The 27,507-nt window shown below is 48.8% G+C and overlaps 1 protein-coding gene across 1 annotated transcript in view; it reads right to left on the bottom strand.

Moving 5' to 3' along the window:
- Positions 1-26,977, bottom strand: part of TTC39B (tetratricopeptide repeat domain 39B) — a 153,672-nt gene extending 126,695 nt beyond the window's left edge. Inside the window, exon 1 of the mRNA XM_075931548.1 lies at positions 26,743-26,977. Within this exon, the coding sequence (XP_075787663.1) occupies positions 26,743-26,787 (45 nt within the window). The 5' untranslated portion in view covers positions 26,788-26,977. The remainder of the gene's footprint in view (positions 1-26,742) is intronic.
- Positions 26,978-27,507: the final 530 nt, after the last annotated feature.

The raw sequence follows: 27,507 nt of genomic DNA, 5'->3' as shown, positions 1-27,507 counted from the left end.
TTGTTGTTCGGTTTTGTGGAGGTCGGGGTTTTGTTGTTGGATTTTTTTTTTTTTGTGCTTCTCATTTGTGTGGTCCCAAACCCAAAATAGGTTCTCCACTCCTGCCATAAATCAATCAATCATGGGAACCTTTTGTGCTGGACATAAATTAATATTTTACTTTATTTAAAATGAAGTTTGATATACTAACATGAGAAAGTGAAAGCGCTTAGTCTGTTTAATAGTTTAAATTAATATTTCCTTTCTTACTGATTAAATTAAACCATTCTCCCTAGCTGCAGCACTAGCAAAATGGCTTAGGCATAATTAGCAACTGGTGATCCACTGAAACGTTTGCATTAAGCCAGGTGGGCCATGGCCAAAAAAGTTTGAGAACCACTGCTATGTGCAGAATCACATCAATCCATCTGTGACGGACCCGGTGGGGTCCGCATTGGCCCCAGGGGGAGGGTTACCCCCCCCCGGACGCAGAAAAGGGTGCCGTGGCCGGAAGCGGCGGGGCCAATCCTGGCCTGCCAGAGCGAGAGCGTGGGGGAGCCCAGACAAGCCCGCGGCAGGGGAGGCAGGGCCTGACCCAGCTCGCGGGGAAGCGCCCCGGCAGGGGAGGGCTACCCGCGCTAGGAGGCGGAGCCCCGGGCACGCGCCGGGAGAGCCTAGAGGAGAAGCCGGGGGGGTGGAGCCAACCCCCCTGACGTCACTCCCTAGGCTCCCTGAAAAATGGCTGGAGGACGCCAGCAGGGGGGAGGCGGAGAGGTGGCCACACTGGCTTCCAGGGGCACCAAGCCTCCCGCCCCCCGGGCGAAGAAGATGGACGGCTCCAATGGACTCCGGATCGTGGTCAGACGGACCCGGCGGCTCCGGTGGGGTGAGTGACACAGCAGGCATCCCGCTGGGAAGGCCTGAAGGCGAGGAGTGGAAGGAGCCCGGGGTGGGGCCCTTCTGGCGCCCGTGGGCAGGCGAGTTTAGGGCCGCACAAAAGCATCCCAAGTGACTTAACCCCCCCGCGAAGAGGGCAGTGTGAGGACAGTGGTCACACCCTAGCCCTACGGACGCACAACCGCCCGTTGAAGGGGCGGGAAAGGGGCCAGGACCCCAAGGCTCGCGGTCGGGCCAAGCCCCTAGCCCCGCTAGGGGTGACGCAGTGGCGGGTCCACTGAACCCCGTTTGCCGACTAGGGCAGAGGGGCGGTCGCACCCATCACTTCCACCGTAGGCAGACCCTGCTTAGGGATTCACCAGACAGACCTAAGGCGGTGGGTTCGCGGAGCCCCTTCTATCTCCTAGGGGGGAGAAGGGGAGCGGTGCTCGCACCCGTAATCCCGCCACACCATCCCTACCATAATACCTGGTTATTTAAGTATTTCCATTTACTGGTGATCCACTGAAACGTTTGCATTAAGCCAGGTGGGCCATGGCCAAAAAAGTTTGAGAACCACTGCTATGTGCAGAATCACATCAATCCATCTGTGACGGACCCGGTGGGGTCCGCATTGGCCCCAGGGGGAGGGTTACCCCCCCCCCCCGGACGCAGAAAAGGGTGCCGTGGCCGGAAGCGGCAGGGCCAATCCTGGCCGGCCAGAGCGAGAGCGTGGGGGAGCCCAGACAAGCCCGCGGCAGGGGAGGCAGGGCCTGACCCAGCTCGCGGGGAAGCGCCCCGGCAGGGGAGGGCTACCCGCGCTAGGAGGCGGAGCCCCGGGCACAAGTATTTTTCAAAATTATTGCCCCTTTCGATTTATTTCTATTTCTCTCAACAGTAGGAAATTGGGTAAGGGAGTTTCATGAAAGATCATTCAGATAGCATGGTATAGAAAAGAGAATGTAACAGCTGAGAACCAACTTATTAGAACTTGATCTGTAGCTTAATATGTTACCGGGCTTCAGATTCAACTAGTCTGACAATTACTGTACAGTTAGTAATCAGGCCAAGGTTTGTCACTTTCAATCCTCCCATCTGTGCCAAGGAAACACTTGTAGGTAGAAGAGTTTTTTATTAAATGTATCATATGGTACATTCATCTTCTGATCTTTTAAACATTGCTTGTTAATTTTACTGCCTCATAGCCCCCCAAATGTTGCTGTGCTTCTATTACTAACTACTAATATTAACTTGGTCACAAGACACCAAGTATAAACATTAACACTTTTTTTCAGCCATTAATTCCTATTTGTTTATATTGGGTAGTGATCTCTATCTATTAAGATACACAAAAAGAAGATGTACTATACAATAATGTGACATAGTAGCTTTCTTTATGTGAAAATGATTTTAAGAAACATGTCACTTAGACACCCAGCAGGGAGGGATAATGAGATGTTGGTTTGAGTTGTCTTCTGCAACTGTGATTTGCAAACCTGAGTTGTAGCATGACTACACAGAAGGGAGTCGGTGAAGTTGAGAGACAAAAGACATTCTTGACAAGTAGAACAGACTAGGAGGTAGTGCTCCCTGTGCTCACCAAACCCCCCTCTCCAGAGGTAGGCAGCCCCAGCTCTCCCCACAGCTGCTGGGGAGGGTCAGGTTGAGGCATAGCAGCCCTGGCCTGCCCTAACTCTTCGGCCTCCAGCCACTGGGAAGGGAGTTGGGTGGAAGGAGCTAGCCCGGCTCTCCCTCCTCCAGCTGCCAGTGGGATGGATTGGGCTGGACTGAAGCTGGCCCGGATCCCTCCCTCCAGCCAATGAGGGGGTTGTGTTGGACCGGACCGAAACTGGCCCAGCTCTCTCCCTCGGGGGGAAGAAAGGGGAGGAGAACGGCTCCCAGCCCTCTCCCTCTGGCAGGGAGGAGTAAGGGGGCGAGGTGCCATCCCCCCCACCAGCGAGGGACAAGGCCACACGGTTCCCATACACCCCACTTCCCCCCAGGGATGCCGTACATGTCCTGCACATTCCCCTCCCCTCACCCAAGCCCCTCAAGGCTCGGAGACTCCCACATGCTCCACCTACCCCCACACGGCCCCATTTTCCCCCACCCGAGCTCCCACAGAGCCAACCCCAGCTCTCCACCACCCCACCACTGACAAGGGTCGAACTGTGGCTCTGCCAGCCCGGGCCCCTTCTTCCTCCCCTTCCCTCCCCCCCCCCCAGCCAAGGCCCCCTTTTCTCTCTCCCCTTCCCACCGCAGCCTAACTTATTCCAGCAGCTGGGCAGTCTCACATGATAGGCCCAGCTCCGGCTTCCCCCCTCTCCCCGCCCGCACATCAGAAGGGCCTGGGAAGGGAAGGGTAGGTCTGGGACCATATGCAGTCTCAGCCTTCCATGTGAGTCGTGGGGGTGGGTGGGACACATTTCTGTGGGACGCAGAGTGACATGATAATGTCACTCTTTCCTCCCACTGGAGAAACTATTTTAAAGTATAGTAAGAATATAAATAGCTGAGGGGAGGAGCTCATTTCCTGTTCTGAACTTTACACCAGTTAACCAATTACAAGTAGAGATGCTGTTTCCACAGATTTCTAAAGCTACCAACGAATTACTTACCAGCTGTATAAGTGCATCTTGGGCTAAATCTATAGGAACACAAATAAGCATCCACTAAGACTTCATTTCCCCTTCATGTGATGTATTTGAACCCACAAAACTCCTACAGTGCTACCAGCTGGCATTAAAAAGTTAGGTTTCCTTTTTAAGTGTACATCTAAAAAGACATTTGAGCAAAAAATGTCAGTTTATAATTTTCATTAATACTTTTTAGAGGCAACTGCTAAACAAGAGGATAAACTGACTTAATATGTTCAAGTATGATTCAGAAGGACTGCCTTTGCTCATGACTGTCAGAAAAACTGAAAAAGCAAGTATGAAAGGAACATTAACATTACCAGTTTAGGTATTGGCTGCCTCCTGTCAAACACAGGAGACAAAAATAGAAAATTAAGCCATTTTGTTGAAACATGTATCTACTGAAGTGCACTAGTTATATTATTCATCACATATTTTGTACCTTTTAGCACTGGAACTTCCAATTCATGGTGGTCAATTATTTTTCATCACCACAATTTTAGTTCCCTTTAAAAGAAAGCTATGTCATGATTTAATTCTTGCTGAAATCCTATTATGTGAAAATGATGGTGCCATTAGGGAACTTTAAAGTCTTGGAAGACTTTGTTTTTCTAATCAGCCAACAGTATTGGCTGCAGTATTGAAACAGCAACATGCTTAGAGGCAAAGTTCTGAACAATTAGGGTACGTCTAGACTACAGGCTAACGTCGACATAAGTTTTGTCGACAGAATCTGTCGACAAAACTTATGTCGACATAGAGCGTCCAGACTACATCACTTTGTCGACAAAGCGATCAGCTTTGTCGACATAAGAGCATCCAGACTGCAGGACGCTCTGTCGACAGAAGGAGGCACCCGGAAGTGCTTCTGAAAGGTCACAAGGGCAGCCATAAAGCCCTGGCACTGCTGCATGCTCTCTGCAGAGACGCGTGCTTAAAGGGATACTCCTGGATAGCCGTTGCTCTGCTCCTGCTTCTAGCTTGCCAACCTTTACAGGGAAAGCAAAGCTGCTACAGTTTTCCTGGCTCTGGTTGCCTGGCTTTGTCGGACACCACAGCTGTGTATTATCTGGTTTGTCTGTTTGTTTGTTTGCTTCTGTGTGTGTTTGCTTGTTTGCTTGGGTTTAGACTTTTTGGGGTTTTTTGTTTGTATTTTTGTTCTTGTGTGCGTTTGTTTGTTTTGGTCTTTTGTTTGTGTGTTATTTTGACTTCTTTGGGCATGAAGCCTGAGCTGCCCCTGGGCAGGCGATGGCCCCACACCATGCTGCTGGAAGCTCTGCTTCATGCTCAGAAAAGCATGCTGACCTTTGCAGAAGAGCTGGATCCTGAGGCCAGCTTTGAGCCCCTCGCTCAGGATCCAGCTGCAGCCCTGCTGCCCTTGACCCCCAACTTTTTCCTGGAGAGGCGGGTTTGGAGGCTGGACACCAGTTCGGACTGGTGGGACCGGCTAGTGCTACAGCAGTGGGACGACGATCAGTGGCTCAGAAACTTCCGGATGCGGAAGGCCACCTTCCGGGAGCTCTGTACCTGGCAACACCAGGACACCCACTTGTGGCCTGCCATCCCCCTGGAGAAGCGCGTTGCCATTGCGCTCTGGAAGCTGGCCACCCCCAACAGCTACCGCTCTGTGGGGCATCAGTTTGGTGTGGGGAAGTCTACTGTTGGGGCCATCTTGATGGAGGTAAGTCACTCTCGGGGGACAGTCCAGGGGGCAGTCAGGACCAGGCACAGGGAATTGGGGATAGGGTGGCACAGGCAGAAGCCCTCTCAGCCTCCCCCTGCCATGGTGCAGGGCCAGGGAAGGGATTGTCTGGGGGACAAAGGGGGAAGCACTTCTCATCAGGTGAGCCAATCCCTCTAAAGTCCTGTGCTGTGTGTTTCTATTTCTCCCATTCTGCAGGTGGTGACAGCCATCAATGTGGAGCTGCTCCACAGGACCGTTCGCCTCGGAGACTTGCAGACCATCCTGGCTGGATTTGCGGGGCTGGGGTTCCCAAACTGCGGTGGAGCACTAGACGGAACCCACATCCCTATCCGTGCCCCGCCCCATCGAGCGGCACAGTACATCAATAGGAAGGGCTACTTCTCTATGGTGCTGCAGGCTCTGGTCGACCACAGAGGACAGTTCACAGATGTTTGTGTCGGGTGATCAGGCCGTGCACACGATGCCCGTGTGTTCAGGAACTCCTACCTGTACCGCAGGCTTCAGACTGGGGCATTCTTCCCAGAGAGGAACCTGGCTGTCGGGGATGTGCAGATGCCTACGTGCATTGTGGCCGATGTGGCCTATCCCCTTATGCCCTGGGTCATGAAGCCCTACACCAGCCACCTGGACGCGAGCAGGGAACTGTTCAACTCCCGCCTGAATAGGGCTCGCTTCCAGGTGGAGTGCGCCTTTGGCCATTTGAAGGGCAGGTTTAGGTGCCTGCTGACGTGGCTGGACATGGGGGAACACAACATCCCTGATGTGGTTGCAGCATGCTGTGTGCTGCACAACCTCGTAGAGAGGAAAGGGGAGGCCTTCCTCCCAGCGTGGAGGACACAGATGGAGATGGAGGGGAGGCATTTTGGGCAGCCCTGGACAGCTGCCACCCAGCAAGCCCACCAGCTGGGCCTGTGCATTCGGGAAGCTCTGAGGGAGCAATTCTCACAGGGAGGCCCCTGATTGTCCCCAGGGCCTTCAACATGTGGGATTGTCCCATATCCCTGGTGCCTTCCTCCCTGCAACCCCTCCCTGCCCCACATTCACCCATTCTACTCAGTCCCCACTCACTGAGAATAGAGACAGGTGATGTTGAAAAATACAGTACACTTTATGTAACTGTTTTTTTGTAACAATTGAAAGTAAATAACTCTTGGATTCAGAGACAAAATAAAAAAGTTTGCTGTAGAAAATAAAGTGCTTAAAAAAATGCTTCCCTCAGTTTGTGTCACTGGTGGGAAGGGGGAATGTGAACATGGAAGGGGGGAGAGAGGCTCAGGGCTGAGGGGGCTGCCTGGAGGCCGAGCTCCTGCTGTTTTGGCTCTGGCGGCCTTGTCACGCCCGGCTGCGCGTGCGGGATGCCACAGAAGGGGGCTGAGCAGGAGGTGGGGCTGGGGCTGAGGAGGGGGTAGGGGAGGGGCAGGCTGAGGAGGAGGGGCAGGAGCAGGCAAAGGACCGGGGAAGGCCATGGCCCCCTGGATGGCAGCACAGATGTCCCTGCGCTGCTGCCTAAATTCTAGCAACAACTGCCGGCGCCACTCGGCATCTGCCTCCAGCCTCCTTTCCATGGAGTCCTTCATCTCGTGAAGGACTCCAACGTGCTGGCGCACCAGCTCTAGATAGGTGCGCCAGTGCCTACGGGTGCCCTGCGGCCGTCTGGGTTGTCGGTCAGGTGGGGCGCCCCCCTCCTGGTCAGCTGGTCCGGCTGTGGAGGACAAGAGGGAAAAGTCGTCAGTCATGCATGCTCACCCTTTCCCTGAGAGGACATGCCCTCCTTCTTCTCAGCAGGCAGTGCCTGTGCTAGGGTCAGAGGCTGCTCATGTGTGTCTCAGTAAGGCATGGTGCGGCCTGGCCCAGGCGGTGTGCAGGCCACCGTCATACCCCCCCGCCCCCACGCATCCCCCATGGCTGAGCAACACGGATGAGTGTTGGGCCACGGTCGGGGTTCCCACTGAGTGCTGAGAGGCCTGCAGCTGTGTGGCTGTCCCAGCGTCTCCAGCCCATGCCTGCATGTGGCATCCCTGCCTGCAGGAACAAGCGGTGCCTAGCAGCCGTGTGGATGTAGGGGGGTAGCACGGTCCTCCCTGAGGGCAGCCATGGGTGTGCCCTCTCCCTCCCCCCGGCCCTTGCTCAGCATGACATGTTAGAGCACTGCACCGTCCCCTTTGGTCCTGCCTGCCCTGCCCTGTGTGGGTTGGACCCTCACAGCACTCACCTGATGTTCCCTCCCTGGGGTCCGAGGTGGTCTGGGAGGCCTCCTGTGTCTCGAGGCCTGGCTCCTGGGTGCTCTGGGTGCCGTCCTCCTCGTCTTCCTCCTCCTGGAGCTCCTGGTCCCCCAGCAGGTGTTCTGGCTGCTGTACAACCGGGGTCTCGAGCCCAGACTCCACCAGTCTCTCAGGAGGCAGAGGATCCCCTGCCCCCAGGATCCTGTCCAGGTCCTTGTAGTACTCACAGGAGTAAGGCTTTTCCCCAGAGCGGGAGCTCTGCTCACAGGCCCGGACATACCCCTGCCTCAGCTCCTTAACTTTCGCTCTAACCTGCTCCAGTGTGCGGTGATGGTGGCTTTGTTTGGCCAGGTCTTCTGCCATTCTGGCAAAGATGTCGGCATTCCGCCTCTGGGTGGAGTGCATGGCCTGGAAGGACTCCTCCTCAGCCCAGAGGCCCAGGAGGGCTTTTATCTCCGGCCCTGACCAGGAGGGTGCCCGGCGCTTCGAGCCCTGGGGTTCCCGGGGGGATGATTCCCTGGAAGGGCCGGAGGGGTTTGGGGGGGCTGGTCCCTCTGACATAGCTCACCCACAATTGAGCAGTACAGTTCTGATCTGCTCTGGAGCTCGCTTGCTGCCAGAGTGCTGCTCCTGGGTGCCTGTGCCTTTTAAAGATGGCTACGGGCAGGAACAATAGAGTTGCAAGCTGTGGCAGGAGTGTCCACCAGGGGTTCTCCCTGGAGGCCTTTTATGTCGACATAACTTTTCCCCTGCGTCCACACTGCTGTTTTGTCGACAGAACTACGTCGACAAAGGAGTTATTCCTCATAGAATGAGGTTTACATACGTCGACAAAACTGCTGAGTTCTGTCGACGTTATGTCGACAGAACTCAGCGGTAGTGTGGACGCAGGTATAGTTTTGTCGACAAAAGTCCACTTTTGTCGACAAAACCCTGTAGTCTAGACACACCCTTAGAGAAGCTCCTTTTAATAAGGAATTAAATATGACATTTGTCCTGAACGCAACCTATTTTCAACAAGAAGAAAAGGGTAAATAAAACCCACAATAACACTCCTAAAAATGTGAACGTAACTTCCACAGTGACATTGGACACTTGAGATTTTATTGATAGGGTGCAATACCCATTTAAAAATCAAATTGACACCGCTAATTTTCATAACAGTAAGGAAAATTATTATTTTATAATCTATAGTACACTTTTTAGAGTGTGTCTTTTCAAAAAGCTATTAGAGAAGAATGCTTAATATCACATTTAGAATACATAGTTGGTTAATGTAATTTAAGAGAAAAACCAACTCTTGAGCTACAGAAGCAATCAGCCCAGATAATAGCTTTTAAGAAGCATGTAGAATAAAAACCCTTGTAAAACCTGCAGACTTCCATCACAGAAGTGTTTTTCATCAAGAGGCATAAAGTTTCAATCACAAGCATTCTAAAGGCATATGTAGTCAAACATACATTGGGTATGTCTACACTAGCCACCCTAGTTTGAACTAGGGTAGCTAATGTAGTCATTTGAATTTGCAAATGAAGCCCAGGATTAAAATATCCCGGGCTTTATTTCCATGTTCCCGGGCGCCGCCATTTTTAAATGCCCGGTAGTTCGAACTCTGTGCCTGCGGCTACACGCGGCACGGGCTAGGTAGTTTGAACTAAAACCCCTAATTCAGACTACCATTATTCCTCATTCGGACTACCGTTACTCCTCATTTGCAAGTTCAAATGACTACATTAGCCAGCCTAGTTCGAGCTAGGGTGGCTAGTGTAGACATACCCATTGTGTTTAATAACTCAAGTGATCAACCTACATAATAGATTTTTGTAATGTAATTTTATGAGCTCCTAATTTGTTATTCTCGGCCCCTTCACTTCAATTCCTCACCAATCATTCCCCCAAACAGCATGATACATTATCATTGCCCTTTATCTCAGAAAAATACATTTAATTAAACTGAAACAAAAAACAGTACTATAAGTGCTACATAGTCCTGTTTTTTGTTTCAGCTACACCAGACAAACACGGCTACATTTCTATCACTATTTCATTAAACTATCACTGATGATAATTCCTGTTACAGTAAACATCAAACTATACATCACTAACAAATTCTGTAGATTTTCAGATTAAATATCTGCTCTGCATTTAGTGCTGGTAGAGTTAGGGGATAAGTAAAACAATCTAGTATATATTCTTTTAATGGGTTTTTAATACATTTGCTCCCATGCCCTCTGGTTTCTCCATCCATGTAATGGGCAATTCATGTGAGCTTTGGAATTCAGGAGATTCTAACTACCAAAAGCATGTATTATATCATTCCTTTTAGGAGTGCCATATCACTCCTATCTGGGCCATCAAGAACTAGTACACTGGTCTTCAACCAGTAGATCGGGATCTACCAGTAAATCTAGGAGCATCTGACAGGTGATCCTGACTGGTTTGGCCAGGAAGCTATCAAGCACTGACACTTCAGTTGCCCCACCACCCATTGTCATGCTGCTCCTGCCCTCTGCCTTGAAATTGCCCCCCTGGGAGCCTCCTGCTTGCTGTGCAGAGAGTGAGAGGGAGGAGAGGGGAGCACTGATGTCAGAGTGTCCCTCTTCCTCCCACTTTTGTACCCTCTCTCTACACAGAGGCAAGGGGAGGGAGGGAGCTTGGCAATGCAAATCTCTATCACTCACATACTGTGTGTGCCTCTGTCATTCTCACAAACATGCTGGCCTTCACTCTCATCTCCCAACCCAACATATACGTGCATTGTTGTTGCTACTCCTTTTACTGCTTGCAAAGTGTGTTGATTTTGGTTTTTGCTGGTGTTGACTGGTGTGTGCATTTCATAATTTTCATTTCTCTCACACTTAATTATTTGAGTAGTGAGTTCTAAAATGCCTATCCTGTCGTGGCTGGAGTAATTATCCCTGTGGTAACTGCTGCTCTTGGAAGTGTCTTGCATGTCCCTGCAGCTCCTTAGAGGCAGAGCAGGGGGTCTCCACATGCTGTCCCTGTCTGCAGACACCACTCCTGCAGCTCCCATTGATCAGTAATGGGGAACTGTGGCCAGTAGAAGCTGTGGGCTCAGTGCCTGTAGATGAAGGGCAGCGCATGGCACCATGAAGCCATTGCAGTACATGCCAGCTCTCTCAGGAGTGGTACAGGGCCGGGGCAGGAGTAAGCCTGCCTTAACTCCACTGCTCCACCACCCAGAAGCTATCTCAGTTATGCAATGCCCAGCCAGAATCTGCTTCCTGAACTCCTAATCCAGCCCTGAACCTCCTCCTGCACCCAAATTCCTTCCTAGAGCTTGCACCCTGAAATCCCTCTTGGACCCCAATCCCCCACCCTAGGCTAAGCCTGGAGCCTCTCCCACATGCTGAAATCATTGGCCCAAGACCAGAGCCTGCACCCCAACCCTCTACCCCAGCCTGGTGAAAGTGAGTGAGGATAGCAGAAGAAGGGGGATGGAGTGAGCAGGGTGAAGCTTCGGAGAAGGGGTGGCGCAGGGGCAGGGCCTCAAAGAAGGAGCTGAAAGGAAGTGGGGAAACAGTATTTGGATTTGAGATAGATCTTAATTGTACTTAAACTGAAAAAGTGATCTTGCAGTTTAAAAGTTTGGAGACGACTGGTCTAGGAGGTGGAGGAAGGCAGACTGGTACGTCTAGCCTTATGTTGCCAATGGGAAAGGAAGAAAATACTTTTGAAGTCATCTTTGGCGAGTCTTCCTAAGTAACCAAGGCTTGTTACAGACCAGAAAAAGAATACAATGCAACATTGAAGAAACTGTACAGTTCTTAAAATAGGAAAGAGGAAAAGTAATCTTAAATGTCAAGACTGCCTGAAGTAAAAGGGAAACCAAAAGAGAGACATCAGCTGTTTATGTCTATCACAAGCATTTCTAATGTATCTACCACTACAGTATCTAAGTACCAAATAGCTGATCAATTAAGGATTCAGTATATTTGTGCAGTAGTTTATATTTCATCAACAGCAATAGGTCTACAAGAAGCAATATCATTGTCAAATGCCTGCCAGGCAAGTATAAATTTACTCTTTCCCCTCTCACCCTGATGAATTGTTCTCAGGTGTGATGATCATGCAGATATTTAACTGTTCTAATAATGTAACTATAGGTGAGAAATGAACTACTCAACATACTGATAATGCTGCCCAAGTTTATTAGCCTGGAAGATTAGATATTGATCTGTTCCCCAGCACATAACTCTATGGTAAGCCAAAGCAAAGGCAGAAGATGGATAAGCCAGAAATTTTAAAGAGTTTTTTAACAATTGAATTTGTTTTCCACTTTTGTCCTGCACTCTTACACTTGAAAAAAAGTAAGGCAATTCAGAACCATAATAAAGTTCTTGGGCTTAAAAGAACATTGTACACAGCAAAAATGACAAAGTATTTTACAATGCAACAAAGAATCACAAGCTCTGAGGCAAGAGCTAACAAGAGCTGTGGCCTGCGTTGTGCAGGGGGTCAGACTAGATGATCATAATGGTCCCTTCTGACCTTAGTCTATGAGTCTATAATCCTACCTTGGAGTTCAGTTATGATTTTTTTTAAATTAAACAAGTTCTACAGGTATAAATCATGGTGTTCAGTATCCATTGTGTTCAGCATGTCTTGCATTCATTACAGCCTTATTATTTTAGATTTGTCACACTGCTGTTAGTACTGCCTAGCCATCAAACTAACTGCTCTCTGCCTCTTCTAAAATAGACTGGCCAACAGCCATCCTGTATTTTCTACTGATAAAAGCAAGCTGTGGCCATATATAGCTCTTTAATCCAAATTACATTAAAAAAAACCACAGACACTGAGCTGCTGCTGAATCTCTCTCTTTCTGAAGGTTTTAGACAGACTTTGCTTAAGCTCAGTAGTGCACAGCTTAATAGCATCCGTGTTAAGTTTCAATTAGCAGCAAACAGGCAGCACACTGAATTTTCCAGAGTTGCATATATTTTTCCATGTTGGAGACCTTCCATCAGGACAGTGCATATTTAAACATAACATAGAATAATTTGTTTGGCAGGTGTGTGTATGGGGAGAGTTTTTTATTAGCACTCAGTAGATGTGTGTTTTCTTTAAAATAATTTTAAATTAATAGAGATTGCCTATCTCCTAGAACTGGAAAGGACCTTGAAGGGTCATTGAGTCCAGTCCCCTGCCCTCACAGCAGGACGAGAGTCCAGTCCTCTGCCTTCACAGCAGGACAAATGGCCTCTGCAAAGATTGAACTCACAACCCTGGGTTTAGCAGGCCAATGCTCAAACCACTGAGCTATCCCTCCCCCCACATTTTGTAGCTCATAACATCAAATTACTATAACACTGCAGATATGTAAATTTCTGCATAACTTCTCAAATATGTGAAGCCTTCCATTTCTCTATTTTCTAGGATGTCATGTTTCTTAAGATTTCTAATAACTTTTATATCTGAGATCAACCATTTGATGTCTTATAGCCTTTTACTTGTTAAATGCTTTTTTCATATTCAAATATTGAAGTCTGTGCTATTATGCTTTTTTCTTGAGCAGGCAGAAACTAATATTATACTGAAGATGGCTGAAGATTTCTGCTGAGTACTATTGACTATATTTTTAAAGAAACTTGTCAGTCATTCTAAACCTTCTAAAATTCTGCAAGAATCTTTTGTGAAGTAACATTACCATCCATTAAGAGAAGCAGATCTAGAATTTAGAAGCAGATCTAGATGTAACCCCCATTCTGGGGCATGATTTAATATGATTTATTTGTACCACTATTACAATACAAAAAGGAAGAATAGGCCTCAGGAGGGCTGGGGCAGGGTTGGGGCAGTGGGGGAGGAAAGAACAGGCCCAAGTGGGATGGGGGGAGGTTGCTGTGCGGGGGGAGACAAGAACAGGTCCTGGATGGGCTGGGGGCAGGTTGCTGTGGGGGAGGGGAAGAACAGGCTCTGGGCGGGGAGGGTTGTGGCCAGGGAAGAGGAGGGGGAGAACATCCCCTTGAGCCTACCCTACAGTATGCACTACTTTCTCTCTCCCTCCTAGTTTGAAAAAAGAGGGGAAGAGGTTGCTTAGATTATGATGTGCCTTTTGATGGTTGTGTCTTTGGACATCCTTATGCTGATCTGAAAAAGCATGCACATTTGTAAATGGTACTCCTTTCAAATACTGAGGATACCTTGTGCCCGGTCATTTTTTGCTGTAATAATTTATATGGAACATACTGACAGTATCAAGAGGGATGAGCAGGACCGCCAACGAGGGACAGTGTCAGTAAACTAGCCCAAATGGTTCCCTCAGACTATATTCTCCAACAGATAGCCTATCCTAAATACTGACAGACTAAGGGACAATCTCCACTTGTTAACATTAAAGATGTAAAATCCCATTTAACTGGTTAACTGTGATGTTTAACTAGTTAACTAATTAAAGGGAGGGCAATGAGGGGCTGGGCCAGAGCAGTACCTGCTGGTGACGCACCTAGGCCCGCTCCAGTCCGGCCGGACCAGCCCCTATCTGCAACGAGCCTAGGCCTGCCGCAGACAGGGGCTGCTCCAACCACTCAGAGCAGTCCCTGTCCGCAGCAGTCCCTGCAGGACTGGAGCAGCCCCCTGCCCATAGTGGGTGGAAAGCTCTAGCCTCCAGTGATTCACTGGAACTGGTAAGCATCGCCTGTTAAGGGTGATGCTTACTGATTAACCTTTCACATCCCTAATTAACATATCTGTTTTCCACAACTAATTCTATGTAAAACTTCCCATAACTGATGTACCCAAACACTAGCAGACTTACCTGGCATTGCCCAGATCCTGTAGGACAGAGCTTTGGAGATATGGGGAGGGTGCAGGAAGTAGGCTGAAGGGCATGTTCTCCCTCTCCTCTTCCCTGGCCACAACCCTCCCCGCCCAGAGCCTGTTCTTCCCCTCCCCCACAGCAACCTGCCCCCAGCCCATCCAGGACCTGTTCTTGTCTCCCCCCCGCACAGCAACCTCCCCACAGCCCACTTGGGCCTGTTCTTTCCTCCCCCGCTGCCGCAACCCTGCCCCAGCCATCCTGAGGCCTATTCTTCTCTCCCTTCACAAACACCCCTAGCCCACCTAGGCCTGTTCTTCTACTCCCCCCTTGCAGGATATCCTCCCTTCCCGGCCTGCCTGGGGGCTCTTCTTCTCCCCCTTCCAGAACCTGCCCCCCAGCTCACCTGAGGCCTGTTCTTGTCCCAGCCCTCCAGATAATCCAAGCATGATACCCAGATATACAGATCCTTTTCTCTTAACCTGTGTAGCATGTCATTTTTTATTTCAAACACCATCTTTAATACATATATAGATAACGTATCCTGCCTGGAGATGGCTAAACTTCTGTGATATTAATTCATTATAATTTATGGTTTGTCCTCTTAGCTTGGAGGCTGGAGTTAGAGGGGGAGTCAATTGTCAGAACAGCTCCACCTTCTGACCATATACAGGCACTCCCTGACTTACGCGGATCCGACTTATGTCGGATCCGCAGTTACGAACGGGGCTTTTCTCGCCCCGGAGGACACGGACGGCGGGACCTCGCGGTCCCGCCGCCCGTGTACTCCAGGGCGAGAAAAGCTGCTCTGTGTCTCCCTGGTCTGCAGACCAGGAAGACGCGGAACAAAGCTGCGGAGGGGCTCGGGCAGCGAAGCAGCCCAGCCGCTGCCCGAGCCCCTCCGCGGCTTTGCAAAGCCTCGGGGGAAGCCGGCAGGGGGGCAGCCCAGGCGCACCTGTCTCGGTCCGCCGCCCGCGTCTCGGTCCACCTGTCTCGGTCCGCCGCCCACGTCTTCCTGGTCTGCTGGGGGGGTGAGGGGGCGCAGCTAGTACGCCCCCTCCCCCCCAGCAGACTAGGCTTATCTCCAGATGCCTGTGGCAGAGCAGCTGGGGCGCTGCCGGTTGGTCCCGCAGCGCCGCTCTGGGCGCTACTGAACCAACCCGGCAGCACCCCAGCTGCTCTGCCCCAGGCGTCCTGATTCAGCTGCTGCTGGTCAGTTTCAGCAGCGGCTGCATCAGGACGCCTGGGGCAGAGCAGCTGGGGTGCTGCTGGGTTGGTCCAGTAGCGCTGAGGAGCGGCGCTACTGGAGCAACCCAGCAGCACCCCAGCTGCTCTGCCCCAGGCGTCCCCAAGTCAGCTGCTACTGAAACTGACCAGCACTGACTACAGGAAGCCCGAGGCAGAGTTGCTCTGCCCCGGGCTTCCTGGAATCAGCCACTGATCAGTTTCAGCAGCAGCTGACTTGGGGATGCTTGGGGTTCTTAAGTTGATTCTGTATGTAAGTCGGAACTGGCGGTCAGTTTCAGCAGCGGCTGAATCTGGACGCCAGTTCCGACTTACATACAGATTCAACTTAAGAACAAACCTACAGTCCCTATCTTGTACATAACCCAGGGACTGCCTGTATTGTGAAGCTAAAGAGGTTTTTAAAAAAAGAGAGAGGGAATCCTCTGTGTTTTGAAATTGAGAAATAACAGTTTTACTGGATCACAAAGCACCAGATGCCTGCTTTCAAGAAGGGAAAGTTACAGATGTATAAGAAAATTTTATTTTTGCTCCTCTGCTCCAGCCCCACAAAATTTAGCTGTCTTCTCCAAACTGCTCCATGATTTCCTTCCCAACGGCAGTCAGAAATATGGAGCATACACTCCCTATCCATTGCTCTCCACTTTACTACTGCATGGAACAGGGAGATACCAAAAGGGGCCAAACAGAATAAGTAACTGGATTGATAGGCTAAAGCAGTTGCTCTCAACTTTTTCCAGACTACTGCCCCCTTTCTGGAGTCTGATTTGCCTTGCATACCCCCAACTCTCTCCTCAAGTAAAAACTACTAGCTTACAAAAAAAATCAAAGTGTCACACAGTATTACTGAAAAATTGCTTACTTTCTCATTTCTGTCACATAATTATAAAACTGGAATATAAATGTTGCATTTATTTATATTTTCATATATTCTTAATATATACAGCAGTATAAACAAGTCATTTATGACATTTTCATTTGTACTGACTTTGCTAATGCTTTTATGTAGCCTCTTAAAAAACTGGATAAAAACTGAAATATTTAGATGAGCTGATGTACCATCTGGATCTGCTAACCCACAGGGGTATATATACTCTTGTTTGAGAACCACTGGACTAATGCACAACCTTCAGAGCATCCTCTGCTGGTGTGAGTTGAGAACTACAAGTGAAATAGTCCAACCCTCCAATTAAGCAGGGCCTAAAACTCATTACAAACATTCTGGACTAGTCAAGCCAGGTCAGGGCATCAGAAAATATTCTTCCTGTCACAGAAAAAAGGTCAAGTGGTGCATGTTTTTCTCTCAGCATCCTGACTCTAAAAAGCCTTTCTTTCTCTAGGTAAGAAGATCCACGGTAGCTTGTTTCTTGCTTCTCCAACCCACCGGGGAAAGAATCCCAGAAAGTTGTTAGTTTCTCTCACACCACTTTTCTATGTTAAGACTAAGCAAGCGAGTTACTTGTGCCTGCCTTCCATGAATGTAAAGAAGAGAAAGCCTAGCATGTAGGATTCCACTACTACACTTTAAATTATTGGGATAAACAGTTCTAGTAAGTGGACCTTCACAGTATCCAGCCAATGGATATAGGCAAGTTTTTTGCTAAACTGTTCAGCTAAATGCAATAATTGTCCACATTTAAGTTATCATTGTGGTTTGGCGGTCACATCAATAATGTGAATGGAGCCACTCATCCTCTATAGAAAAGGAATACCCAAGTAACCAGTCAAATTGGTTTTTAAGTCTTCTTTTCAATGCCAGGGTAGCACAGAGAAAACTTAATGGTAGGCAAATCTGGTCTACTGTTCTAAATTCTGTCCAGGCATCAGAAAAGCAGTTCAAGATTTAAGTGTATCTTTCCAAGTGAGACATCTAGAGATTTTTTTTAAGTATGAAAGTTTATCTTATTTTTAAAGATTATACATCTTCTCTACTCAGAGAAGTACTTAAAGTATCACTTCCAATATTACATTTTCCATTTTTTCATATCTGAGTGTCCAGTGTTTTAATGGAAGTATACGGTATGTTCTCTTGCAAGTTCATATACAGGGTACATCTAAACTACATCTCTTTTTCGATAAAGGGATGTAAATTAGACGTATTGAAATTGTAAATGAATCTGGGATTTGAATTTGCCGTGCTTTATTTACATAATGCCGGCCTTGGCGCTTTTTTTTTTTTTTTTTTCAAAAAGCCGCTTTTTGAAAAAAAAACATGGTCAAGACAGGGATCTTTCAACAGAAATGCCCCATTTTGAAAGATCCTGTAACCCTCAAAAAATGGGTTCATTTACAATTTCGATACGTCTAATTTACATCCCTTTATCAAAAAAGGGACGTAGTTTAGATGTACCCACAGAGACAAAATATCTTATAGAGATGCATACTTTCATTTTCCTCTACAGATCTCTTTTTCATGTGGTTACACTGGAGAAATCATTACCTAAAAGAAGCCCAAATGCCAAATACCTCCACTTTGTAACACCCTTTTAGGTACACACCATTGATAGATAGAGATGTATGGGCTGGAAGTCAGCAACCAGGAATGAGGGGAGAAGCCGAGATGGGGTGGGTGGAAGTCAGCAGCCAGGAGTGAGGGCGGAAGCTGGCAGCCCCAAAGGGCGAGAACAGCACTCTGCCCATGGTGCAGCACAGGCAAGAGGTTGCTCCTGGGTACTGGGTAACCAGTTACCGATTCACATCCCTAGTCAGAGGTTACTCACTTTGGAGCTCCAAAAAACAAACAAAAAAAAAATCACACTGAGGAACAAGTCATTCATTGTGTAGGTCATTAAGCCTATCCTGCTGCCCATGACCAAGACTTTAGGCAATATGCAGGAAACAGTAGATGGATTTACAGCAATGAGATGCCCAAACTGAGGCATTAACAGTACATACATAACCCTATTGTGGCACCATCCCACTGTGCTAGCAGGTACATAGACAAAAGGGGGTATTTTTTGATGATTATGCAAGTGCACATTAATTAACATGGATGCCTCAATGACAGTGTGGGCTAATTGGGGAAGGTACATGACCCTTGCATCTGTAAGAACACAGAACTTTTCCAAAAGCTGCAAGTAGGGAAATTGTTCTTCCCTAACTGGAGCATTCCTACTGACAAGGCTGAGTGCCAATAGTGATTCAGGGGACCCAATCTACCCTTTGCTTTTATGGATCCACACTCACCATTTTGAGAGCACTAAAGATGCAGCTGACAGGTGAAGGATGACTGCTCAATGTGCTTTTAGTAGATTAAAGGACCACTGATAGTGGTTATGGACTAGTCTGATCTCAGTGAAGCAAACATCCCCATCATCATATCTTCACGTTGTGTACTGCATAATATTTGTTAGGCAAAAAGATGGCCAAGAAGGCAGACAGTGACATGGGACTGACTGGCTATAAGTTTGAACAGTCAGATTCAAGGGCTTTTAGAAGAGTTACCTTTATAAAAGCATTTTTGATAGATGGGCACAGTACTGTTATATGATGCTTTTCTAAAATAGTGTGCCTTTGTATGCATAACATTTACATGTGGGTGATTTATTGAACTGCCATTATGAATTATGTAATGTAGCAATTATGCTTGGTGTAAACTAATAAATATACTCAATTTCCAAAGATAAAACTTTATTATATGCTGTAGTGAGATGGAGTGGCCTCCAAGCCTGAGACAGAAGAATCACTACATAATCCCTGGTGGGTGGAGCAAAGCCAGCTCCACGACTGTACTGAAAGTAGAGGAGAGAGACAGGAAGTATGAGAGGGAAACCATTCAGCTCTGTTGAACTGGAGCCAGTGAAGTAGACAGATGTCTGTGGCCTGCTGCAGGACTGTGGATCAGCCCCCGAGTTGAGACACCCTGCCCTTGAAAGAGGAGGAGAGGAGCTGCTGAGACTGCTGTACATCACTTACCCCAAGTAGACTGAGGACCTATAAGGTACAGAGCCACACCAATGGACTAGGGCAGAAAGTAGACCAGAGGAACCAATTTTGGTCAGGTTGTACTGTTGCAGTATGACTCAGTGTGTTTTGGCAGGATCCTTGCTGTCCCAATGATGGGATCCCCTGCCACTGAAAGGGCTCTGGACTAGAATCTGGTGGAATAGGGTGGGACTGGATCCCCCTGTTTGCCTGCCAACCCAATCCCTCGATTGGTGGCCTACTTACTATAGACCAGACGACCTGTGCCTGGTTTGTAGTTTGCCCTAGCCAGAAGGTTGAAACTCCTGCATGCTGCCTGCCTTAGCCAGGAGATAAGGCTACCGACTGTTTAACTGCCTACTTCTCTGTACCACCTGGAAACCAGAACAATTCACAAAGTTTGCTGCCTGCCTGAGCCAGAAAGCTAGGCTAAAGACTACCTGATTGCTATTGCTCTGCTCTGCCAAGAGGATCAGAGTTGCTGACTAAGTACTGTCCATCCTAGCCAGGCAAGCAAACTAACTACCTATTGCCTGACTCATCAGGTGATAGTGGACCCTACATGTGCAAGGAAACTGAGATAAATGAAGTATAAACATTTCAGCAACACTGTGAATGCGTGCTATATTTAAAAAATACCAAATAAGCATTCACATTTGTATTAACATACTAGAATGTTTCATTCATGTTACAAAACATGTAGGCTGTGTCTAGACTGGCAAGTTTTTCCGCAAAATCATCTGCTTTTGCGGAAAACTTGCCAGCTGTCTACACTGGCCGCTTGAATTTCCGCAAAAGCACTGACGATCTCGTGTAAGTTTGTCAGTGCTTTTGCAGAAATACTATGCTGCTCCCGTTCGGACAAAAGTCTTTTTCCGAAAAACTTTTGCACAAAAGGGCCAGTGTAGACAGCAGAGATTTGTTTTCCGCAAAAAAGCCCCGATCACGAAAATGGCGATCGGGGCTTTTTTGCGGAAAAGCGCATCTAGATTGGCCACGGACGCTTTTCTGCAAAAAGCGCTTTTGCGGAAAAGCGTCCTGCCAATCTAGACGCACTTTTCCGAAAATGCTTTTAACGGAAAACTTTTCCATTAAAAGCATTTCTGGAAAATCATGCCAGTGTAGATGTAGCCGTAGTGTATTGTGGCTGATCCTGTGGTTAGCACAGTTTGTAGCGGGATGGGTGAGGCAAGTTCCCCTGAAATAGGAGAGAAACAAGGCTACCATTCCCAGAAATGCATGGGACGGGATTGCAGGGTACCTCCATGAAAATTTCAGCAAGGATGCTCAAGAGGAAAAGCCCTATTAAGGAGAACAAAATGGAAAAGTGGATGCCACCTTTTTCTAACTTCATGAAAACTCAGGATGCTGATCTGATTTAAACTGTGTAATGACTATCATACTATTTTTCTGTATCCTGTGTTATAGCTCTATTGATCCCAGGGTATTACACAAGGGGAGTGAAGTAATATCTTTTATTGTACCACTTTCTGTTGATGAGAGAAAAAGCTTTTCTGCTTACACACCTTTTGAAAGCTTGTCTCTCACCAACAGAAATTGATCCAGTAAAAGATATTACTTCATCCATCTTATCATACTAATGTTCCAACATGTTAGAACTTAAGGGACCAGGTAAACATAACATAACAAATAAACATAAATATCTTTGTTTTCTAAACTTGTAGATGTGTCAGGTGCCATTTTCAAAGGGGGACAGAAGGGAGAGGAGCTCTTGAGCATTGAAAGGTAAAAAATGCTTATAAAGAGCAACCTGGGAAAACATGAGGGAGGGCCAAGGAGGCACACAACCCCTCCACAAACACCATGAGCAGGAGGGGCAAGGAGCCTGGGAGGATTTTCAGGTAGTCTTTAGCCTGGTGTCCACAGCAGGGTCAGAGCCCCCTGCACTCACCAGCAGCTACTCCCCCAGCTGCATTGCTCAGGGAAGGGACCACTCCCTGTACTCACTGTTGAGAAGTAGAGCGAAAGCAGCCAGCATCTGGGGGAGTGGAGCAGACTGCAGCCAGATCACTCCACTTTTTTGGCCTTCACTGCTGCTGGTGAGTGCAGGGGGCTAACCTCTGCTGCCAGCATCAGACAGTCCTGAGAGAAGAGGTGGGGCAGGATGGAGCAAGGGCAGGGAGAGGTAAGGCTTAGGGCAAAGTGGGAGTTGTCTGGACCACTCCCGGACTAGGAGTGGCTCAGGAAGAAGTCACGTGGGGGAGGGCTGGTGGTCTCTGAGTGTACTTCCTCACCAGTCACCCCGGGAACAACACAGGTACATATTTAGCCAAGTTCCCTTCCCATTTAAAGAGAAAGAGGAAGGGTAAATGAGAAATCAGGACCCTGATATTGACAGTCCCCAGAAACAACAGGAAGAGGCCAATGCTACAGGTCAGCCTAACTGACAGGGAGAGCAGATTAATGAGGGAGTCAAGAGGCCATGGGAGTTCGGTCCTCTGTGTGAGCAGTATTTGCTTGGGTCAGAGAGTGGAGCTGAGCTAAGGAGCGAGCAGCAACCAGAGCTGAGGTGGGGAGAAGAGCCATGCCAGCCAGAGAAACAGCCAAGAGGTCAGATCCACACTGGGAGGAGAGCTGCAGCCATGGAGCCAGAGGGGCCAGAGAAGTTTCCCAGGAGCTGGAGGCAGAGCAGTAGAGTACAGCCAGGGTTGGAGCAGTCTAGAGCTGGGTGCAGTGAACAGCTGCAGAGATCGAGGGTGTTCTTGCCAGAGGCCCAGCCCAGAGAGATGCCACCAGCCAAAAGGCCTTCCCTGCAGGCCAAACTTGGAGAAAAATCATAACCCCAATTGTGGGAGGACTGATGCTGTGGAGAAGAGTCCTGCCACCCAGAGCATGAAAGTGTGTGGCCACTGTCAGGGCAAGATTCTGATGCACATCATCCCTGCAGCACAGCCAGGGCCTGGGAAGGAGGTCTGGGACCTATGGGGAACAGGGATGCCTCTGGATAAAGGCAGTAAGAGTGGGGACTTAGATCCTTTCACTAGCCCATTTCAGCAGGGTATTGTAGAAGCTGGGAAAGTTCCCCTCAAGAGCAGGAACATTTCCCCCTTGCTTATATAAGCAGGCTCATCTGTGCTTCCTTGGCAGAACTGCCTGTGCTCCTGACTGTTGTGATATGAGTAAGTATGCTGACTACAAGGCAAGCAAGGGATGGAGGAGAAGAAGTATGACTGAATAGTCAATGTCAAGGGGTTATACTACACAGACATCCTTCAGAAAATGAAAGTGAAGCCAATACAAAGGAGCATGAAGTATGATTGAAGTTTAACCTGGAAACCAAGAGGACTTGGGCACTCTTACGGATAGTTCAGTTAAAGCTTGTGCTGAAGGTCAGTGGTAATCGTAAAAAGCAGTTACTATTGGAATGCTTACACTCAAACATCCCTCTTTTAAATGACTAATCATTTAACCAATAAATAGATACTTATCGGTTAATGGTGCCAGTTACACTCAGCAGAGCCTCCTCCCTGGGAGCTGGGTGAGCCAGAGCAGCTACTGGGGAGCAGGCTTCATTGCCACAATGAAGTCACCTCCCCAGGAAGTGGGTGGGCAAGGGCTGCCTGCTCTGCTCCTGGGGAGGAGGCTTCGCTGCCACCGCAAAGCCTCTGTGCTCAGGGAGCCAAGCCAGAAGGGGATGACAGCCCCTCTTCTGGGGAGGCTTTGCTTGCAAGCTCAAAAGGTAAGCTTTATATTGCAAAGCCCATAACGCAGATGGCCATGTAACCGTTGAAAATCTCAGCGGTTACACAATTTTTAACATCGCTAATTTAAAGACTGGATTAGGAAAAAGTAAGACAATGGTAAATAACCAACTGGAATAGTGTTCCACTATTTCAAAGAGATACCGCAGAAAATACAAGTTCAGAAACAGGAAATAAAGTAATCAGAAGAATGGAGAGGTTCTTGAAAGAGGGGCGAATAGGACTATTTAATTTAGAAGGGATTCAGCAAGGAAGCTATACAAAGAAAGGTAAAACAATAGGAATAGAATAGGGTCAGTGTTCCTTCTAAGTTGCGCACCCGCCCACCTCCTCTACAGAGCTGGGCAGGAGCACTCACCACTCACTTTCCTACTGGAAGGTGAGTGGTACGTTCAGCTTGGCTACAGTGAGGCTGTCCCTGGCTGGGGCAGCTTCACCATGGCCACAGTTCCTGCTCTGTGGCAACGATGCAGCCTGGCCAGCAGGGCTGTATGATGGAGCAAGGCTGTTCCATGGGCTAGAGTTGCTGGAGGAGGGGGCGGGAGAGCCGCATGCGCACGTTCTTGGGGCTGCGCTCTGGGGGGTGCAGCTCCCGGGAGCTAAGAGATTAACATGTACCCCTTGCGCTGCAGGCGTCCTGCTTCAGGAGGGGGCAGGGGCGGGCCTACTCCACAAAGCCGGGGCCCGGGCTGCACCGCGCTGCTCCCTATGGGTTGAAGCCAGCCCTGGGCTCTGCTTACCCCAGCCCTGGAGCTTCAGCCTGCAGGCAAAGGGCTGGGCCGAGCAGAGGAGAGATTCTGACCCTCCCTCCTTGCTTCTCCTCACCCCAGAGCTGCTCCCAGGGGTCTGAGTCTCCCAGCATTGCTGCCCTGCCAGTGAGTGCACTGGAGGCACAGGGATGTGGGGACAGGAGGGTGAAGGAGGATGCAGGGGCAGGATAGGAGGGGGCAAGTGTTACACTGAGGAGCATTGGGCAATGATTTATCATTTGGAGTTTGAGCCAGATATGTATATGGATCAATTAATATTCTTAAAAATGATAGGATATTATCGCTCATTAAAATAATTCTTGGATGGCTCTTATAGCTATCCCTCAAAAGTAAAACACCAAGAAGTTCATTTAAGTTATATTTAATTTAGCATCTCTATGTGAACATTTTCTTCAATAAACCTGTTGTTGTAAATGTTCAAAAATCTTAGAACTGTAAGGCTCCAAGGGATATTGAAATGTCATCAAGTCATCCTTACTGCAGATTGGGCACATTACTTGTCTTGCCTTCAGTATATGTGGAGAACAACTCATCTTCATCTCCTTTATAATAGTTTTAATGTAATTGAAGATGGTTATCAGACCCTCTGGGTCTTCTAGATCTAGACCCTAAATATTTCCCTAATTTGTTCATAAGAATGTTGTGTGGGACCAGTGTTCCCTCTAAGATTTTCCATCCCTGAGCGGAGTGAATTTTGTCTTGCTAAGAAATGTTAGTCTAAAAGGCCACTTTACATAGTTCCTTGAAAGGAGAGCCAGATTTAATTGAGGCACAAGCCCAGTTGAGGGAGGGTCTGGGAGAGGACTATAAACAGAGGAAGTTGGCTACTGAAATGTTTGGAGTCTTAATTTTCTTTTTATTTGACTTCATATTAAATGAACTTTTAAAGTCATGCACCTAGTTAATTATCCCTTGTTTTAATATTCTTTCTTCCATAACATATAAAAATATATATAAGATATTTGTTGTTAACTTTGGTATCACAGTGGCACACATCCAAACAAGTGCACATGATCTCAGTATTTGGTCACTAGACAAAACTCACTCTGCTCATGGATGGAAAATCTTAAGAGGGAACAATGAATAGGGTTTTCAATTAAACTGGAAGGCAGTATGTTTAAAACTAATGGAAGAAAGTGCATGTTTCAAATTATGACTCATAATTGGCTTGCCATGAAATATCACATCACAGCATGACAGGAAACAAACAAAAAAAGTGAAGCAAAGGCTGAAAGTAGAGAAATCCAAGGTGAGAATTCAGTATCTGTCCTTCTACCCTGACAAGTGTGTCCAGAACTGTGCTCCAGAACCTAAGCTTCCTGATTGTTTAGAATTTGTTCCTATCCTTCAAAATGCAAGCTAAATAAAATGAATACAGCACTGTCCTGAATCCAGGATACTCCAACTGCTTCAAAGCCTATCCTTATATTTTCATACTTCAACTTCTCACAAAAACAACATGAACATTATTTAAATTTGTAAACACTCCCTGATGAAAGCCATAATATTCAGGGATAATTGGGAAGATCCCCACTCCCCTCTTACTCTCCCTACTCAGTACTTGGAAAGAGTAAACAGGATAGATTGTAAGTCATAGAAGAGTCGAAAGCTGGTACTACAGCCCTGCTGCCTGTTGCATTTATTGCAGGCATGTCCAAAGTCCGGCCTGCGGGCCAATTGCGGCCCGTATTCCGGTTTAATACGGCCCCACAGGTAATTTGGCAATATCTATCTTTTATGGCCCCCAACGAATCCATATGTATTGAGATGAATACATTGTAAAATCTCAGTTAATGTCAGTTGGTCTAAATCAGTTATAAATATATTTGGACACAACATGTATACTTGGTGTTATGTTCCTGTTCATATTTTTTTAACTTAAAAGTTGACAGACAACCTTTATTACCAATAATATGTAATGTACTTTACAATATTCCTGACATATATTTCAGCTTCTTGGATTTTTTTTTCATCTGGCCTTCAGATATGAAAGGCAGAGTGATTTAACACCTGTTTAGATTTGTCATCCATGTGACGAAATGACAAGTATGCCGTTTGCAATAAACGTTGCATAAAATAGTTAATTTGCATTTAATTTTAATGGTTCAAAGAATGTCAGGCAAAATGGTTGGCCCTCTCACGCCTGTTCACTTCATCTTTGAAAAAAGTTTGGACACCCCTGATTTATTGGTTGGAAACGTTTCGCTCTGTTGGTGTGCAAAGATGCTCAGAGATAGGAAAGCCTGTGCACATTACCATTACTCTGTCGAGTCACTTGCATTAGTCAACACACCCAAGAATATTAGCGGAGAAAAGTTGCGGCTGATTACAAAAGTAGGGGCGTGACTGAGAGACGAGCCTGGGTTGCCCACGCCGCTCTTAAGCCGCCTACAGGGCAAGGCAGGGGCAGTCACACACAGGTAGTGTCAGTTTCAACACCAAGTTTCCCCGACTCGTTCCGCGCTCGGGGCTCCCTCTTGACGGCGATTCCATAGCGCCGAGCAGGGCGCCTAGCTACCGGCGGCGCGCCAGAGGAAGTGCCCCATCCCGGGGGAGAGGAGAAGCGGCAGCGGGGCGGGAGGGAGGCGGTCGGTGGGGACCAAGCGCCTCCACACACACACACGCGGCCCCAGGCTGCGGGGCGGCAGGGCTGGTCCCGGCGCCGCGCTGCGCTCTCGGGGCTGCCCGAGGAGACACAAGGGGGGCGATGTCTTTCCACCGCCGGCCCGCCCGAGTTTCCTGCTCTCGCCACCTGTTGGCCGCGAGCCCGGCCCGCCGCCGGCGCGGCCCCCCGTGAGCAGGGCAGCGGCTGGGGGGGGGGGGGGGGGCCGCAGCCCCCGCTCGGAGCCCCGGGGACCCCCCCTCGCCTCCCGGGCGGTTACCTCCTCGCCGCCGCCCTCCTCCGCTGCGCTGCCCGCGCTCGCCATGTTCCCGCTGCCCGGGGCCAGCAGCGCCGGCTGCTCCCAACGGCCGGGCGGTGGCGGCGCCTCCCTCCGGCAGGGCCCCTCAGCCGCGGCTCTCGCGCCAGGCGCTGCCAACCGCCCCCTCCCGCGCTGCCGCCGGCTCGGGTTCTGCAGCCACCGCCACCCTTCGCCGGTCCCGGGGGAGGAGGAGCGGCTCCTGCGGCCCGCCCCCTTATTTGCATACCCATCCCCAGGCGGCTTCCTGCGGCTTGGTCCCCCGCGCCCTACCTTGGGGGGGGCACGCCTCCTCATTTGCATATCAAGCCCCACCCACAGGCGGGTGCTGGTGTCCCGAGTCCTTCGCTCTGCGGATGGAGCTTTCTCCCTCGGGGTACAAGGGCGTGCGCAGCCCCACGCCCTGCCGCGGGTTTCTCCTCCAGCACCTGTCCTGGGACAGCCACCATCGCCCCCACTTCACCAGCCTGCCTGGAAACAGCACGGCTCGGCCGGCCGCCGCAGGGGAGCGCGGCACCACCCGGTGCTGGAGCTCTGTCCCCTGCTCTGCTGCAGCGGGTACGGCCAATGGTTCTGCATCGCCACTGTGCAGTTGGGATGGTTTGGAAGCCTTGGGTTTGCAGAGTAAGGAAAGTAGCTTTCGTTTAAAAATGGAAGTGAAGTTGCTGGCTCGAGGAGAGTTTGAGCGTATCCTCCCACTGTACACTAAAAGGTCAAAAAAAAAAAAGC

The sequence above is a fragment of the Pelodiscus sinensis genome, chromosome 6 (genome assembly GCF_049634645.1).
Source record: "Pelodiscus sinensis isolate JC-2024 chromosome 6, ASM4963464v1, whole genome shotgun sequence".
Classification (NCBI taxonomy): domain Eukaryota; kingdom Metazoa; phylum Chordata; order Testudines; family Trionychidae; genus Pelodiscus; species Pelodiscus sinensis.
The sequence above is the reverse complement of the archived record's forward strand: the minus strand, read 5'-3'. Positions and strand labels throughout refer to the sequence as shown.